General features: G+C 47.1%; 1 protein-coding gene across 17 annotated transcripts in view; it reads left to right on the forward strand.

The window, feature by feature from the left end:
- The window catches only part of KCNMA1 (potassium calcium-activated channel subfamily M alpha 1), a 739,336-nt gene that overhangs the window by 526,413 nt on the left and 195,799 nt on the right, over window positions 1-17,124 (forward strand). For 16 of the 17 annotated variants that reach the window (XM_060034718.1, XM_060034719.1, XM_060034720.1 and 13 more), the window contains exons 10-13: window positions 5,952-6,062; window positions 8,617-8,722; window positions 10,458-10,540; window positions 14,740-14,809. In XM_060034718.1, the coding sequence (XP_059890701.1) occupies window positions 5,952-6,062; window positions 8,617-8,722; window positions 10,458-10,540; window positions 14,740-14,809 (370 nt within the window). Of the gene's footprint in view, window positions 1-5,951; window positions 6,063-8,616; window positions 8,723-10,457; window positions 10,541-14,739; window positions 14,811-17,124 lie in introns of those variants that run through there. The other variant, XR_009522457.1, reaches the window with a different exon arrangement.

Consider the following 17,124-nt stretch of genomic DNA (forward strand, 5'->3'; position numbering starts at 1 on the left):
TAGCATATGTATTTGATATAAATATTATAGTTTTACAGAGGCATCTAGATCAATATATGCCACATTTCATCTACCTCTTTGACAAAGTGAGCGCAGTGTATTCAGGGAAAGCTGTATAGGATTTTCAATTTACTCCGTGTGATTTATTGTGACAGGATAGCTGTGGGTTTTTAAGTTCTTTATACTTGTTCCAGTGAAGATGGATATAGTATCTTTAAAAATAAACAGCCCAGAGCTGTGCATTTTACATTGTCTTCCTAGAGTGAGGCTCAGCGAAAGAGAGATCTGAGACCGCCCTGCCCTCGTGGGACGTGATGCAGTCGAATTTGCCTCAGTCCTCACTCCTCAGCTTTCTTTTTTTTGGGGGGGGGGAGGGGAGTAAACAGGGGACCGAATTAAGAAGCCATTGCAGATGTCTAGAGAAGATAGGATGGCTTGGATTAGGGTGGGGACAGAGAACTGGAACGCCGAGAGAGGATGCGGCAGCATCTGTGGGTGCGGCCCCGTCAGTCTGCGTCTCTTCATTTTCTAGTGATTGGCCCCGGGTCACACAGGACAACCCCCCACCCCCGCCCCAGTCTCCTGATTCCTAGCCCAGGCTCCTTTCAGGGGCACCAGCTGTTTCAGTTTAGAAGGCATCAAGCCGAGGGGGTAGGTCTGCCCATGCTCTGGCATTCACCTTGCACTGATCTCTGGACCTCTGTTTCCATATCAAAATAATGCAGGTACTAGACTAAACATACACCAAGGGCCGTCCTGAGACTAAGAAAAACGGGAGAGCGTGGAAGGAAGCCTATCATTGGCACTTTCTCAAAGCCCACTGGCTTCAAGAAACATTACCGGAGCCTTTTTAAAAGTGTGTAGATGTTCTCATTGAGCTACACGCCACCTCAGTGGATCTCTGGGTGCCTCATTTGCTGGAACCTTGGGAAGCTTTGTCTGGGAGACCCCACCCTGTCCTCTTATGCCTCCTGTCATGAGTCAGGTCCCCGAGTGATCCATTCTCAAAGACACCAGTGGAATTGAGTTCTGAAACTGAAGTTCCAACTCAGCTGGGGCATTCTGGCATTCCTGGCCCATCTCCAAGAAAGGTGTCGACAGAATGAGGATAATGTGCAGGGTTTCCTTCTGGAAGTGGAGATGGTTAATAATGGGAGGGGCACCCCAGTGTGTATTTAGTGAAGACGTACCCAGGAAATAAGCAACTGGCAGCGTTCTGGTGAAGCTGATAGAGTTTGTAATGGTCAAGCATCATTCTTCTTCTGGTTAAGTCACACTCAGCCCCCTTGATGCCAAGCCTGCTCCATGGCACACTAGCGTTACCCACTCCTGATCCAATCCATCCCATGTTTCTGGCCCTTACCCAAACCAGGCATGCTTGCTTGCGCTGGGTGAGTAACTCCTTCCCACAGAATGCCATCGGCTACTATTTTGGCGTTTAAGATGGTTCCTCGCGTATCTGAGTTGGATCTTTTAATCCAAGCCATTAAAATTAGTTTATCCCAAGAAAGAGTTGTTCACAGGACTTAAGAAAACTTTAAAAACCAGAAAGACCATCACATCAGGAATGGTTAATGATTTAGGTTTGTTGGCCATCTTCACAAACTTGAGTGGCCAGGCCCTGTAGACACCCATCATTAAGATTGCTGGTAGTCTAAAAACGTTCAAGTCCAGAGCCGCAGATGGGAAGAACGTTAGAGCCCTTCATAGCTAACTTTCCTAAATATTCTCTGTTGTCAGTGAATCTTTTAGCTTTTTGTTGTCTTCTGGAACCTTGGGCTGGACATGGCATAAAGTATCTAAAATGGACATTTATATCCCCTTGCAGCCCTTTGTCTTGCCAAATTGGGTGGCTTCAGTTCAAAACTTGGTCTAGAGTTTGTTGTCACTCAGCCTTTGCTGTCTTGAGCTCGCTGGCCTGGCTGATGAGACACAGCTAGAATCCCGTGATACCACGAAGTGGTAATGCTTTAAGTCAGGGCCTCTCTCCTGGCCCAGGGAGGACCCTCCGACGTCTCCTCCACCATGTGTCTGAGAGGACCTTTTGTTGGCCCAGCCCTGTCTGTCGTGAAGGAGCAGAAGCTGAAATACCCAAACCTCTGCTCCCTCCATTTCATCACCTTTGTCTTTGTGAGAGTTAGAGGCTGACACCTGGCTCATATGCTGGGCAAGTCACTTTACCTGCCGTGGGACGTCAGGCACATGACTTAAGGAAATTGAGGTTCAGAGAGGTTATTTGAAAAGATACAGATAGTAGCAACACAGGGTTGTTTGAGGATCAGGTGAGAGAGACTCCAGGAGCCATAGAGCACTTCATATCTGTTACATCCTGATTTACAGATATCACATGAATCCTACCATTTAATCATTCTTAAAATGGCCCAGACTCTTTACTAGGCCCTTTCCATGTATTATCTGTTTAAATAAATCCTCAAGATAACCTCATGAATCAGGTTCTAGCTCCAGCCCCTCAGAGACTCTGACATTACAGTTGTAAAATGCAGAATGGGTACCTTGCCCAAGACTATTTGGTTACTTAGTGTCTGAGCTGAGCTACCCCAGGGCTATCAAAGTATGAATCTCACATGGTAGATTTGTAGGTGTCAAGGAACCCGACAGAGAGAATTTTAGATGAAGATCTTTTTGGCATTTCTCAAATCATGCACCGTGAACAGCCATCACTCTGCTTCCAAGGAGGGCACACCCTGCTCTCAATCTTAGAGTATTTTCAATTATATTTTCAGTCACTGAAGATGTGAGAAATTCTGCTTCTCTTCTCCCAGCAGTAACAGCTTTCTTCAAACTATTGCCCATGGAATTTTCAAAAGTCCTGAAAATATTTCTGGAAAATAACATTTCCCCTTTCACCATCCATCCCTTGCACTCCTGCAGGGCCCCTAGTGATCCCTCAGATACGGGCTGGTGGGAGCAGATCTTCTAATGCAGATGCTGATTTAGAGAGGCAGCTTCTCTCCATCCATCTCTTCTAACTGCATTCAAACATTTTCAATATGTGGGCTCCTTGATAGCTTCCACTGTACGGAAAACAAAATGGAGGGAAATGATTATTGGCACAAAAGGAGGAAGCCGTAAATCTTCAAATCAGATAGAGGACAGATTGGAACAATATGGGTTCTCCAAGGTTGCCATGATAGTGTACTTAATAACTCTTCTTGGGCAAAAAGGCAGTCTGCTTTCAATCACTCTCGCTTTTTCTGAGCAAAAATACCAATTATGTTGAAGGAAGATTTTTTTTCTTCCTTTTTGATAAAGTCTGCTCTCCACCTCAGAAATCATGCTGTAGCTTAAAGATATATATTTTCAATTGTCTGGAATGGTATTGGACAGCTAGCACCAAATTAGAAAAGTCAGTCCTTTTTTTCTCCCCTCTCCTGCCAACATTTGTCTACTTCTTAAGAGAAGTGAAAGCTAATTAAAGGCTTAAGGGATAATATTGATTGCATTGGAATATATTTTATATGTACCCAGCACATTTTCAACTAAAAGAACCCTGTCTCTTTCTAAGGCTGAATAAATCAGCTGGCTGAATCTTTGATTCAAGGGTAAGAGGGTGGACTCATCTCCTTCCCCTCTGCTTCCCACACATCTGTCCTGGAGATGAATGAGCTCAGAGGAGGAAAAGGGAGTGCTGGCAGATGTTCATTCAGTTCTTTGCGTACAGGATAGGAAGGTTGAATGTTCTGGCATTTCCCTGGACCTATCATTGATTTGAGTCTAGCTCTGAATGGTAACCAGGCTTATGCTGGTATAGAACTTTGAGCTCTGCGATGCCTGATGCAGGCGGCTGGATGGGTAGTATTAACCTCTCAGCTCCCTCTTCAATCGAATGGGGATAAGTAGCTTGCCCAGGATCACACACGTCCTTGGTGGCAGAGCAGGGAGTGAAATCTGGCTTACTTTCGGGAAGAGTTCCAGTCACATATCTGTCCTGCAGAGGTGCCCATACATTGGATTCATGCTGGCCTTGTTCTCCGTGACGGAAGTTTGTAAGCAGAAAGCATTAGAATTGCCCCCAAAAAGCCCCACTGTCATTTGTGGAGAGGTCAGATATCAGGAGGGATATACTGTTTCTCAACCATTTTCTGAACATACTTGGCAAGTTCAAAATCAGAAGTCTTATTCAGAACATGCATATTCACTTGCAGCCTGTTTTGTCCACATAAATGCACGTTCGCCACAAGAAACAGTTTAAGATATGACCTGATGAAAATGTTTATAGTCCAGTTGTTCAACTTACATCGTGTATTCTGACATACATACTGTGTGTTTCAGAAGGAACTTAGTCATACGGGTTTGGGGGCATAAAATTCGAATCAGTGGCCAAGGGACCTCCCTTAACCTAGTAGGTACTGGCTTGAGAACAAAGTGATTATATTAAAACGTCTCTTCTGAGGGAGCCCACTGACATTCCACAATCCCCCCTCCAAGGGCCTCCACTTGCCCGATCACTAAGTGCAGCACCGTAACAATAACGGTCCGTAATGGTGATATTATTAACTGCATCATGCATATTATTGATTTACTCTTTGTTCTGCATCATTATCCTCTCACCGATGAGTTTACTGCATTATTCTCGCACACTTAGTCAAGCACCAAATTACACCGAAAAGGGCAGGCTCTTGTAATGGCATCTAATGGAACATCGCATAAGCAATCATCGCTGCCTTCTCTTAGGAGCCGCCTCCAGCCAATGAGCTTTTCTGCCTTATTGGAATGTGCACAGAGCAATTATGAAGTGCAAGGGGCCTGGCCGTTCTAAATTTCCCCGCAAAATGACCGTGCTTCGTGTTCACCACCTGCCCGTGCCTCACAGCCCAGCCAGGCAGTCAGCCTCTGTCACTGTCAGCCTGAGGGGCACAGGGATCTGGGCTGAGCCTTTTGCTGCAGTCTCTTTAGTAGAAGCCAGCAGGTTTTATCTCCACAGTCAGTCACGGGGCTAACTCTTGCACCAAAGAGCTTCCTCCTGACTAAGCATCATATGTAATAAGTATAAGTGGCCATAGTATAGCCCAGTGTCAAAGTCAGATTGGTCCAGGAGCCCAAAGATGTTGGGGAGACTGTTCTTTCTTCCATGGGCTCATCTCCTCAGGGGGAGTTACCATCTCCAGAAACAGAAGTCCAAACCACCCCGAAATAAAGGCAGACAATTCCGTCTTCATCATCCCTTCCTAGCTTTTCTCCCCATCCTGAGGTAAATTCCTTTGTTTCTCATAGAAATCCCAGGCACCCTAAGGAAGCAGCTGTCTGGGGATGCACAGCCTGCCTGCGGCACGATCTCAGATTCCATAGGTGTCCCATCCCCATTTAGCCCTGAGTAATGCTCACTTACTGTAAAGTGTTACATGCCCCCGTTGTCAGAGGAGTTATGGCGGAAAAGTGCAAAATTTCCTTTTTAGTGCTTACGGCCAGCAGAGCCCATAATGTGTCAAGCTGCACATTAGCCACCCTGATAAAAGTCGGCTTTCTTACACACAAAATCATCATTTCAACGAGATTTGTTATCTCATTACCTGATAAGCTCTATGTCATAAACCAAGACTCATTCGGTAAATCTCCCGGGAGGACGCTTTGTGGGCAGAAAGGGAGAGATATGAATCTGCAAGGGACTTGATAATGCAGCGTTTAAGCTCGAGCATAATGTCACTTATTGTTAAATGCATAAAGCCACTTGGCCGAACGGCTGGGCTTTTAATAGGATTTTGTGCAGCATCAGGTGAGAAGCCATATGGTCTTCTGTCAAAGAGTCTCTGAGCACCTTCCAGCCCCGCTGCTTTGCCTCACTGCCCTCCGGGGAGGGGAGCTGGGCTTTACTGAGCCTCCTTGGGGGGAGACGAATGCTTCCCTGCAGCTGCGCGCTTCCTCTGTCTGGCCGCGGGTGGGTGCCGGGGCATCGCTGGGCTGGCCTCATCTAACTGGCCTCTCCCATGCAGGCACATTGTGGTCTGTGGACACATCACGCTGGAGAGCGTTTCCAACTTCCTGAAGGACTTTCTGCACAAGGACCGGGATGATGTCAACGTGGAGATTGTCTTTCTTCACAAGTAAGAGGCCCCTGCTGTTTCTAGACCCTCCACCCAACCAGGCACCTCTAGGGGGACGCCTCAGGTGTCTGGAGGAGGGGTGATGTGAGGGCAGCATTCGGGGGGCAGAGCAGAGTTGAATCAGCCACGATCCCTGCTGGGCTCATTGGGGAGGATGTTCTGGAACCGACGGAAAGGAAGCAACGCACTCGTTCAGTGAATAAGAGCAGTATCTGTCTCTGTGGAAGCAATTCTGGCAAGTAACAGTGGGGTTCATTATGGGTTAAGCACTTCAGTACTGTCCCCTCAGCTGTCTGGATCTATGCGATCCAGGTGTGTCCACAGTGTCTGGTGTGGGTGATTAGCTGTGTGGTGTAGATTCTTTATGAGTGCAGGACTGACATAGTGACCAAGCAAGACAGAGACATAAGAGGAAGCAGGGTACAGGGTAGTAGCAGCGGTAACAACAACAGCTGTCGTTCCTAGGAACCTTCGGTGTAGGACACAGTGCTGGTCACCACAGCCTCTCCTGAAATCAACAGAGGGCGTAAGAGTACATGCTTGACTCAGACTTCAGTCTGAATCCTGACTCAACCAAGTACTGAACAAGTTCACCTCCCTGGGCCTCAGTTTCCACATCCATAAGATGGGGAGATCACAATGGTTTCTTGGGCTATTTTGAGAATGAAAAGAAGTAATCCATTCCAAGTATACAGAGCAGAATCAGGCACACAGTAAGTGCTCAATAAATGTTAGCTGTTATCATGAGAGAGAAAATACATTAGGCTGCCCAATGTACTTAGGAGGTAGGTCTTATCAAGTTCGTTTTACAGGTGAGGAAAGCAAGTTCTTTGCCTGATCCCCTTTTAGGTAAAAGGTAGTCCGTAACAGGGGTGGAGAGTTGGGGGATACAGGCATGTTGACGTGGGTGGCACCCTCTTCCTTTATGGAGATGGGACTATCATGGGGGCCAGTCTTAGCCCCATGTTGCCAAGGGACAAAGCTCACACGTTGGTGTTGGCTCCGTGTGGGGTTGACCACCCAGGACTCAGTCCTGCTCTGAGATCCCACAGAGGTTGACTTTCCTATAGCTATCCGGTGCATCTCCTTCCTTTTGGCATTTGTGAATATGAAACTGACCATGTCTGAGCACCAGCATTTTTCTTCTTAGCACTGACTTATCCAATTTCTGAAAAGACCAGCCAGGCCACGGGCACAGGAGCAGAACCCACAGATCCAATTAACTGCTTAGCCGCCGATGGCCAGCTGTGGGGCCCATCCTCTGCTGAGCGTTTGGAAGGTTCAAGACAAGTATAGTGTATAGGTTCTGCCCTCATCTTGGTTTGGCATGTCAAGATGAGCGCCTGTGCAGCAATTGGAGCACAACATGGATCCTCCAGTAACGGACTGATGTCAGTTTAATCAAGTGGCAGAATCACACGGGGCATCTGTATCGGGGAGAGGGCACCACTCCTTGTATTTCCGGGGCAGGCAGGCTTCCTGAAGGAGGACTGGCTTGTCCCGGATCTGGAAGACTGGCTGGATTTGCACAGGCGGCTGCTCTTCTCTCACCCACTGCCTTAGTCTGAATCAACAAGCTGGCTGTTACTGCTTCAATTGCTAGGACCCCAGCATCTATCAGTGTCAGCCTTGTCGTCCATGGCCCAGTTAATTAACCTCTCAAAGCTTTGGGTTAATAGCATCCCTTCCTGTAGAGTTGTTTTTGAGGTTTAAATGAGTTAATACTTGTCAAGTGCTTAGGATGGTAGCTGCCACATAGTAAATGCTCAGGAACATCAGCGGTTATGATCGTTACTGAGTACTAAGAACATTAGCTGTTATGATCATGACTGAGTACTAAGAACATTAGCGGTTGTGATCATTACTGAGTACTACATAAATGTTGGGCAAGGGTTGATCAACTCAGTCCTTGGCACCCAGTAGGCACAGTACCTAACAGAGAGTAGGTATTTTTCATCTCTGCGGAAATAATCAATGAATGAACAGGTCCACCAGTGTTTTAATCCTTGCCCTGCAATGGGAAGGATGGCTGTGTAGCTCAGCACCAAGGATGATGACTAGCGTACACACGCTGAATCAAGAGCGATACCGAGAGTGGATCAGCTCTGTGTAGGGCTGCTCAGAAGGGACGTTTTTTTGATCCAGGCCCTGGGGAGTGAAAAGTCCATGAGGTAGAGAAGCAGGGAAAAGGCTTTTGATGGAAGGAGCAGCGGGAGGCTCTGCCAGGAAGACTTCTGGCTAATCCCTGATGTCACAGCCTCAGTTTCTCCATTCATAAAATAGGGATTCCATTCATCATGCCCCATAGGCCTCAGACTCTGTAAAGGTTATGAACTCTCCATTTTACCTTCGTACTGGTTTTGGTTTTCATTTGGGCTGGGGTTTTACTTCTCTTGAGTGTGAGCCTCTTATTTATGGCCAGAAAGGGGGCTGCTTTGAAGGTGAAAACCTTTTTCCCGTGTCTCTCTCTGTGACAGTTGGAGGGAAGGGAGGTCATGGAGGCTGAATACCTGAGTCTGTTATATTAATGGCTGTTTCTTCTCTCCCTGCCCAGCATTTCCCCTAACCTGGAGCTTGAAGCTCTGTTCAAACGACATTTTACTCAGGTGGAATTTTATCAGGGTTCAGTCCTCAATCCACACGATCTTGCGAGAGTCAAGGTAAGAAGGAAGAAGTGACTTCTGCTTTTACTCCATCTGGGGGGGTGTGACTCTGTGGTGAAGGGACATGCGTCCCAGGGTGGCCAAGAGTCACCTCCATACCCCTAATGAGATAAATCAGATACTACCAACCTTGGTATCACCCTTACACTGGTCCCAGGACTTTGTTCTGCCTGCACATGGTGGACCACCTGTAAGCATTCCACATGTGGACTTGTTGTACATAACATGCTAGACATCGCTGGTTGCCTCAATATTAGCACTGCTAAAGGAAGTAGACCAGTTGTATGGACTCAATATATAACATAACAATCAAGTAATTCCCATTTTGAATACTTAAATTGGGCTCAATGTAGCTCTGAAATCTGTTATTTACGTCAGAAAGAAACATTAAGGATACACTATAAAATAAAGTTTACCAAAGCCATAACACATTTTGAGCTTCCTTTTTTCCTCACCAAGGACTAAAGGTGCAAAACTAAACACTCAGGTATCTGCTAGCACTTGGTAATGGGCTAATCTTTCTTTCTAGAACCTAGTAGGTTAGGACCTTCTTATAAAGCACACCTAAGGCTTATAAGGGAAAGGGATACAGCAGAATGGCATCTGCTACTTTACTCATTTCACATAGATTTTGTAAGCATGTTCAATATTTGCACGCCAGTGGAGATAGATTAATATTTTGAATCCACTGACATCTAAATGCTTACCGTGGTCACCACATAATGCAGTAAATAATGTAATTGGCAAACGTGAATAAGCCAAAAGGATTTGGGTAAATTCTTTACTTTATGAAAGAAGGAAAACTAGAGACAATTTGTGACATACCATGGAGGAAACCATGGCCTCCCACCAAATGCAAGAATGGTCTGTTATAAGTACAACATCCCAAGTAGGGCAGACCTGAGCCAGAATGGGAATTCTTATGCTTACAGAGTCCTGTTAATATTATCCAGACCTGATCCGAGTTATGTCTAATGTGGAATCTTATGGGAACTTGGGGAAAATAGTTACTGTCCGTGGACCTGATTTAGATGCAATCAATACTTTGCACAACTCCTCATCCCCTCAGAGGAATAAGCCTCTGTTGGTACATGTTTAGATAAGTCAGTAGGTTGTATTTCGAGGTCATCTGTAACATCATTTCATACACGTAGATTCGTTGTCTTTTGAATATCTGAATGCTAATTGGATACTAAACAGTACTGAGCTGTTGTCTGAGTTAGGGCTCTCATTTCCTCTTATTTCACGGTTAAGATGTGAAAAAAAGGTTAGGTGAAGGACTTTGGACTCTAAATTTCTGAATCCCCAATGACTCAGTTAACTTGGTAGCCTGAGAGAAGAGGTTTAGCCCCCCTAACGCCATTTCCTGACTGGAAAAGTTAGGATGATGGTGCAGATGGTGGGGAAAGGAGATGGAGAGGGGACCGAAAGGCTTAATTAATTGTTATCTCAAGAAATCCAGAAAGCTTACGTGTAAAAGGCTATGCAGAATGGGAAGTGTAGTTACCAAGGTACACATTGTCCCCTCCAACAGCAACAAGATGAACTATTTATATCATAACAAGAAATTGCAACCTACACTTTTGACAAAAACTATAATCTCTCAGAATTACTGTGTTTTTCTTTCCTTTCAAAGCACCAGGTTCCCCCAGAGCCATCAACAGAGAGAGACGGCAACCAAGCATGGCTATTTATATGTTTGTGTTCTGTGATTTTCCTTTTGGTGTCTTAGATAGAGTCAGCAGATGCGTGCCTAATCCTTGCCAATAAGTACTGCGCAGACCCCGATGCTGAAGATGCCTCCAACATCATGAGGTAAGCCTGGGGAGGCGGGAAGGCTCTGGGCTGGGTGCTGTCTGGCCACTCGCTCTCCTGTGGGGTCCTTTGCAGAGCACTGTCTCTGTGGGACCTTCTTTCCTCATTAGCCATCCTACAACTAGCCATCTGCATAGGCCTAAGGCAGGGTGGGGAACTGAGGCTGTGGTGGGTACAGAGGGTAATGACACAAGGCCTCATTAACTGAAAGCTCATCCTCAAAAGATAGGCGCTCTGGGCTTCCCTGGTGGCGCAGTGGTTGAGAGTCCGCCTGCTGATGCAGGGGATGCGGGTTCGTGCCCCGGTCTGGGAGGATCTCACATGCCGCGGAGCGGCTGGGCCCGTGAGCCATGGCCGCTGAGCCTGTGCGTCCGGAGCCTGTGCTCCGCAACGGTAGAGGCCACAACAGTGAGAGGCCCGCGTACTGCAGAAAAAAAAAAAAAAAAAAAGATAGGAGCTCTGGGACTCACAGCCAGTCTTGGGGTGGAGGACTAGCAAAGGAAAGATAGATTTCATTGGGAGCAGGCCTGAACTAAGGTACCATGTTCCCTGAGGGGGAGTGGGCCTGAGAAATCTGAACTGTAAACGATTTCGCTCCCGGGAGACAGTTTGGAATAGCTGGAGATGTTCTTGTTTGTCATAGTTAGGGGACGGTGCTGCTCATGTCTGCTGGGTAGAGGCCGGAGTTACTGCTCAACATCCTGCAGTACACAGGACTGCCCCCACAGCAGAGAATTAGCCGGCCCCGAATGTCAATAGCGCCAAGGTCGAGGAGCCCCAGGTTAGAGCTTTCCGAGTGTGTCTATAGCACACATAGATGAATATTTCCCACAAAGAGGGGTTTGTTAACCAATCAGCTTGTTTCAACCAGTTTCCCCAAATGAAATAGTTTGTTTTTGTTTTAATTACTTTATTTATTTATTTTTTGGCTGCATTGGGTCTTTGTTGCTGCGCACAGGCTTTCTCTAGTTGCGGCGAGCAGGGGCTACTCTTCGTTGCGGTGCGTGGGCTTCTCATTGCAGTGGCTTCTCTTGTCACGGAGCATGGGCTCTAGGTGCGTGGGCTTCAGTAGTTGTGGCACGCGGGCTTAGTAGTTGTGGTGCGCGGGCTCAGTAGTTGTGGCGCGCGGGCTCAGTTACTCCGCGGCATGTGGGATCTTCCCGGACCAGGGTTCGAACCCGTGTCCCCTGCCTTGGCAGGCGGATTCCCAACCACTGTACCACCAGGGGAGTCCCCTGAAATGGTTTTCTTCCCTGAATGCCTCCTCAGTACTTTGAATACTACAAATTCCTAAGATAATGTTCTAGAGAGACTTTCTCAAACCTATTTGACTACAGGCCCCCTCCCCCTCCTTTTTTTTTTTTTTAATTTTTTTTTACAGAACATCTCCTGGCAGGGCTGGGGGAGGTGGGGGGTCGCTCTTTGGAAAACACTGCCCAGCGCCTTTCTCGTAAACGCGCAGGGCCCACCTGAGGCCGTTCTCTGGCCAACTCCTGCTCCTTATTCTGTTCTTATTTCAGGAGAAAACTGTTCCATTTTTGTTCTTTGTATAGACCCATATTCCAGACATCTTGGGACTATGAAATGACTACAAAGTTAAGATATTTTGCTCCACTTAGTGAAAACCCTTTTGGATTCTTCTCTCCTGCAGCATAAATTGCAGCAGGAGGAGGTAATAAAGAGAACCTTCTGGAGAAGAGATGAACCAAGAGGAAACATTTCACTCCCAGTAGATTCCCAGGAACTCTTGCCCAACTGCAAACAGCTATCCTTTGGGTCTAGACCAAGATTCCCCTCTTCCTACAGCTTGGTTTACTGCTGTGAATTTACCTGAGTCAGAGGGTAGGGAAGTTGCCTTTGCACCATTACAATGCTCGCATCTCCTTCGCTTTGCTTTCGCTCAGTGGCCCCAGGTGACATGAGCTTTCCCGTCAGTGAGGGGGCAGAATTCCTCTGAAGCACATCCTCCACTCAGCATCTGGTCCTTGCGTCTGGCAAGCAACATCTGGCACAATGTTCTCTTTCTACTCACCTTTCTTCAGCAGTATGCCTAGTGCAGTCATCTTAAGAGAGTTGATGCATGGACTCCTGTAAGCACTGGGCTTGCCAGGCCGCAGGGAGATGGTGGAATGGGGACCTGCTTCCACACCTGAGCCTGTCCCCTAACTAGTCACAGCCCCAGCTTAGGGTGCATCAGTTGGCCCTTTCCTTGAACTAGGATTTGTGTCCTTCACGTTTTTTTGTGTCATTCGAAGTGACAAAAATGTAGGTTTTCGGGAACATTATTTTCAAAAGTTCAAATGGAAAACCAAAAGAAGAGGAAGCTCAATGTTTACCCCACAGAGAAATTTAGGGCTGGCCCTGCCTTTTTTATTTTAAGTGAATGATTGAAATGATAACAGCTTTGAGGTGGGCATTTCTCTTAATCACAATATTTTACTTAAGCCCTGACTACAATAGGGTTAATATGAAGACATACAGGGTATCTGGGTGATTGGCATGATGCCACGGCGTAAAAATGACTGAAAAAGGTAGTAGCAGAAATGTGATTCAGCCATTCATTAACGGAATCAGAACGAAGGCCCAGGGAGCAAAAGGAAATGGGAAGCTCAGGGTTAAAAGAAGGGATCTGTCTTTCCCTTATTTGTATAATCCTCCTTTCCCCTTAGTTTAATGAGACCAATCTGCCCGTTTTGAAATTAAAATGTCAAAGATCCATTTGAAATGAGCTAATGCAGAAAACTGGCTGATGCTGTGAACTGAATTCCGAGGGCTGACAGAGGCTCAAAGTCCTTGAATTATAAGCATGGGCCAACACAACACTTTTTCAAAAATAAAATGAAATCCTTCAAGTGCAAAAGCCCAAAAGGGTGAATTTGTGCAGGAAGAGGCTTCCGCGTGATCCATTTCCTAAATTCCCAAGTGGCAGCTTTTCAGACAAAACTGCTCCCCAGCTGCCTCCTCTCCATCTTTGCACGAGAAGGGATGAAGCATAGGGCATTTCCTGGTGGGAAGTTGTGGGGTGGTCATGACCAGTGCACTTGCATTTCCGATGAGGCTTAGGAGGTGGGCCTTTCTGTGGAATCCCAGTCTTTAGCCTTCCTTGTCACAGAAGGAAATGTACAATGTCATCTCTGACAGAGTGGGTAATGACAGAAACCACAACTTGCATGTGGAGAGAGCTTTAATGATTTCAAAGCATTTTCACATCTGGTTTTTCATGTGCTGCTCATACCAAGCCTGTGGAATACATAAAGCAGGTACCGTTGCCCCCAATGTCCAGATGAGGAAACAGTCACGGAGAGTCCAGGGATTTCCTGAAGGTCACTCAGTTTGTTAGTGTAGCAGCTGGGACTGGAATGCAGGTGTTTCTGTTCCTCTGCTCCCGGCCCCTGCCTTGCAGCACAGTGATTGTTGTGGGGAACAGGAGGGAGGGTTAGAGTAGTAGGGGGCTGGCGGTAGTTAATACTAAGTAGGGACTGAGAGCAGTTTGGGGGAATTTTCCACCAGCCCAAGACCTCCCCGAGGCCTTGACACTTCACTGTAACCGGCATCAAAGTCATTGTTTAGATGCTGTTAGCTATCCCAGGCTGAGTCATGTGATGCGATAGGCCCATCCTAAGAGCCCTGCTCAGAAATCATTTTTGTGACAGTGGCCATGTGTGCGTGACAATTAGAATCATTTTTGTGACAGTGGCCATGTGTGCGTGACAATTAGAATCATTTGTCAGGCTGCTTGTATGATTTGTCACGTTGTCTCATGTTGTTAACTTGGAGAATTGGACTCAGAGCAAATCGCTTCCGGGCTCCTCCCTAGGGTATGTGAGATGGCAAACCTCTGTTGGCCCCATGAGTTGAGCTTGTTTTATTTCGAGGCCCATGTGGGCAATAAGCCCGTGACTGCTGCTCCAGAACCCCCATGCCCGGTACACACATGCCATCACCGAGACACCACGGGACCTCTCTCTTCTTTTATGCCTAGGACATGGCCTGTGGCCCTCCTGTGATTTCCTTTTCACATGACCACGGGACACGGCAGTGGAAACACAGTGTAACTTAGCCCAGTGGCTGCAACCTCTCTGAAGGTCCAGGCTGCTGGCCCTACATTCACTCCATTTGGATGTAATCAAATTAATCTTCCCAGCAGACTCCAAGGGTGAGGCACACCCTGGCTCAGCTTTTGTTCTTTTCTTTTTCAGAGTCATCTCCATAAAGAACTACCACCCGAAGATAAGAATAATCACGCAGATGCTGCAGTATCACAACAAGGTGGGGCAGTGAGAGCCTGTCACGGGCTCAGCGATGCACACGGGGGTCCAGGCTCTTCCCCCTTCCCAGACGGCCACACACGCGTGTGCGTACATGCACGAGCACACACACCAATGCAATCCAAAGGCCTGGGTAAAGAGGAGTGGTGGGCAAAAACCTCCCTGGGACGTTTCTTCAGTCCAAACACCTCGTTTGCAGTTGGGCACTGGAGGGAAGCTCCTTCACGTATTGACGCATTCGTTCAGGAAGCATCTGTTGGTCCCCTAGGTTCAGAAATATTGATGTGTCTTTAGATCCCATTCCAACAACTTCGAATTCTCATGTGCCACACTCATTTCTTCCATGGGTATTTATTGAGTACTACTATGTGGTCAACACTGGGCCTCACCCACAGCCCCCCAGTCCCGGTGGAAACAGTGAAGCCCTGTTCTGTGCCCTCAGGGGTTTTGCAGTCAAGGTGTAGCGTGTCCCAGGCAAGTGAGCACTTTTCTATCTGAGACCAGATGAACTTGGCGGGACAGACCACGCACTGGGTGGAGAATGTGGAAAACCGCATCCTGAAATTCAAGATGAGAATTTGCACCGTTGAATTTAGGAAAATAGTTGGCTATCCAGAGATTAAACATAAAGGAATTTTCCTAGTGTTACAGTTTACAGGGAGATCAGGAAGAAAACAAATGTTGGAGTCTGTGCTGTTTCCCTCGTGGTTATTTCTCCGTAAACCAGAGTCCTGTCTCTCATTCAAAGGCAATGCTCCTTTGCTCGGCCATCAGTAGCCTCCCAGGAAAACAGCTTTGGGGGAGGGAAGGTGGCACCTTTCTGTGTTTGACATGGAACCAGTTATGAGAGACCAGAGGCTGCTCAGTACCTGCCACCAGGTGTCCTGTCTGGACAGAATCACTCCCTGCTGGGTTGTGAGTGAGCGTGTGTCCCATCTTATGCGCCATATTCCCTGCGAAATAGGCAGTCCGGTGGCCCAGAGAGGACTCCCTTCTGCCAAATGCGCCAGTGCCACGCCATTATTTCTTAATTGCTGGCAAGCGCTGCCCCATGTCGCCGTGTGGAAGCCCATCGGAGGCATTGTTGACTGTGGAGCCTGCTGTTGGTGACTGGGCTGCCGCTCGGGCTGCTGCCCACCGCCCGCTGCTGCCCAGCCCTCCCAGGTGGCTCCACTGCAGGCTGTGCCACGCTCCAGCCAGTGGGTTGGGTGGTGGGCACCCAAGGTCACAGTGTCCTGTTCGTCTCTGGAAAACCCAGGACACTGAAGAGAGAAAGTGAGGGTATTGGTAACTCACCGGCATCAAACTGGAGAAGTTCTTTGCCAGCAGCCTTGGTAGGGGGAGGTGAATTTTATGAGCAGGGCTGTGGCCGGTGACAGCTCCCGAGGCAAGGAACTCTCCCTCTTTCCTTTGTGATTTGAAATTTCGTTTAGTGTGGGAGTGCTTTAAGCTGTTGTTTAGATTTGGGGCTGCATTTAGATTGAATAGGAAAATTAATGTTGTATGTTTAGAAAGGGATGTCAGTTCCTTTTTTTCTCCTTCCAATGAGTGCTAATGCAGCATCTTCAAGGAATTAAGGAGGATTTCAGCTCTGTGAGTCTTGTCAGACTCAGAAGTAGTTCCACGGACCTAGGATCCAGATGGCACTGGTCAGCATTCACACGATCATAGCAAGCTTATCATAGCAAGCCGAACATCTTTCGCAAACGTCTGCCTTATCATTATTCAGAAACAGTGCTGAAGACATCAACCGACCCATGGTTATTTGCTTAAAACGCATTTTGTTTAAAGCCACGCCAATCTATTTGGGTTCCAGAGTTAGGAAGAGTCACTTATGAGACTTTGTCCTTTAAGATGTGTGAGAGTGAAAGGGACATGGTGACTTTGTTACAGGGCTCTTTATCATTTCATTTTTGTCCTGCAGAGAAGGAACAGGAAGTCTACTGGTTATTATTTGTCATCTCATTCCTTGAGAACTGCAAATAGACATTCTTCACCTTGCTTTACAATTTTGCTGTTTTTTTTTTAAACATTTTTATTGGAGTATAATTGCTTTACAATGGTGTGTTACTTTCTGCTTTATAACAAAGTGAATCAGTTATACATATACATATATCCCCATATCTCTTCCCTCTTGCATCTCCCTCCCTCCCACCCTACCTGTACCACCCCTCTAGGTGGTCACAAAGCACCGAGCTGATCTCCCTGTGCTCTGCGGCTGCTTCCCACTAGCTATCTATTTTACATTTGGTAGTGTATATATGTCCATGCCACTCTATCACTTCGTTCCAGCTTACCCTTCCCCCTCCCCATGTC

Source organism: Delphinus delphis, chromosome 16 (assembly GCF_949987515.2).
Source record: "Delphinus delphis chromosome 16, mDelDel1.2, whole genome shotgun sequence".
NCBI lineage: Eukaryota > Metazoa > Chordata > Mammalia > Artiodactyla > Delphinidae > Delphinus > Delphinus delphis.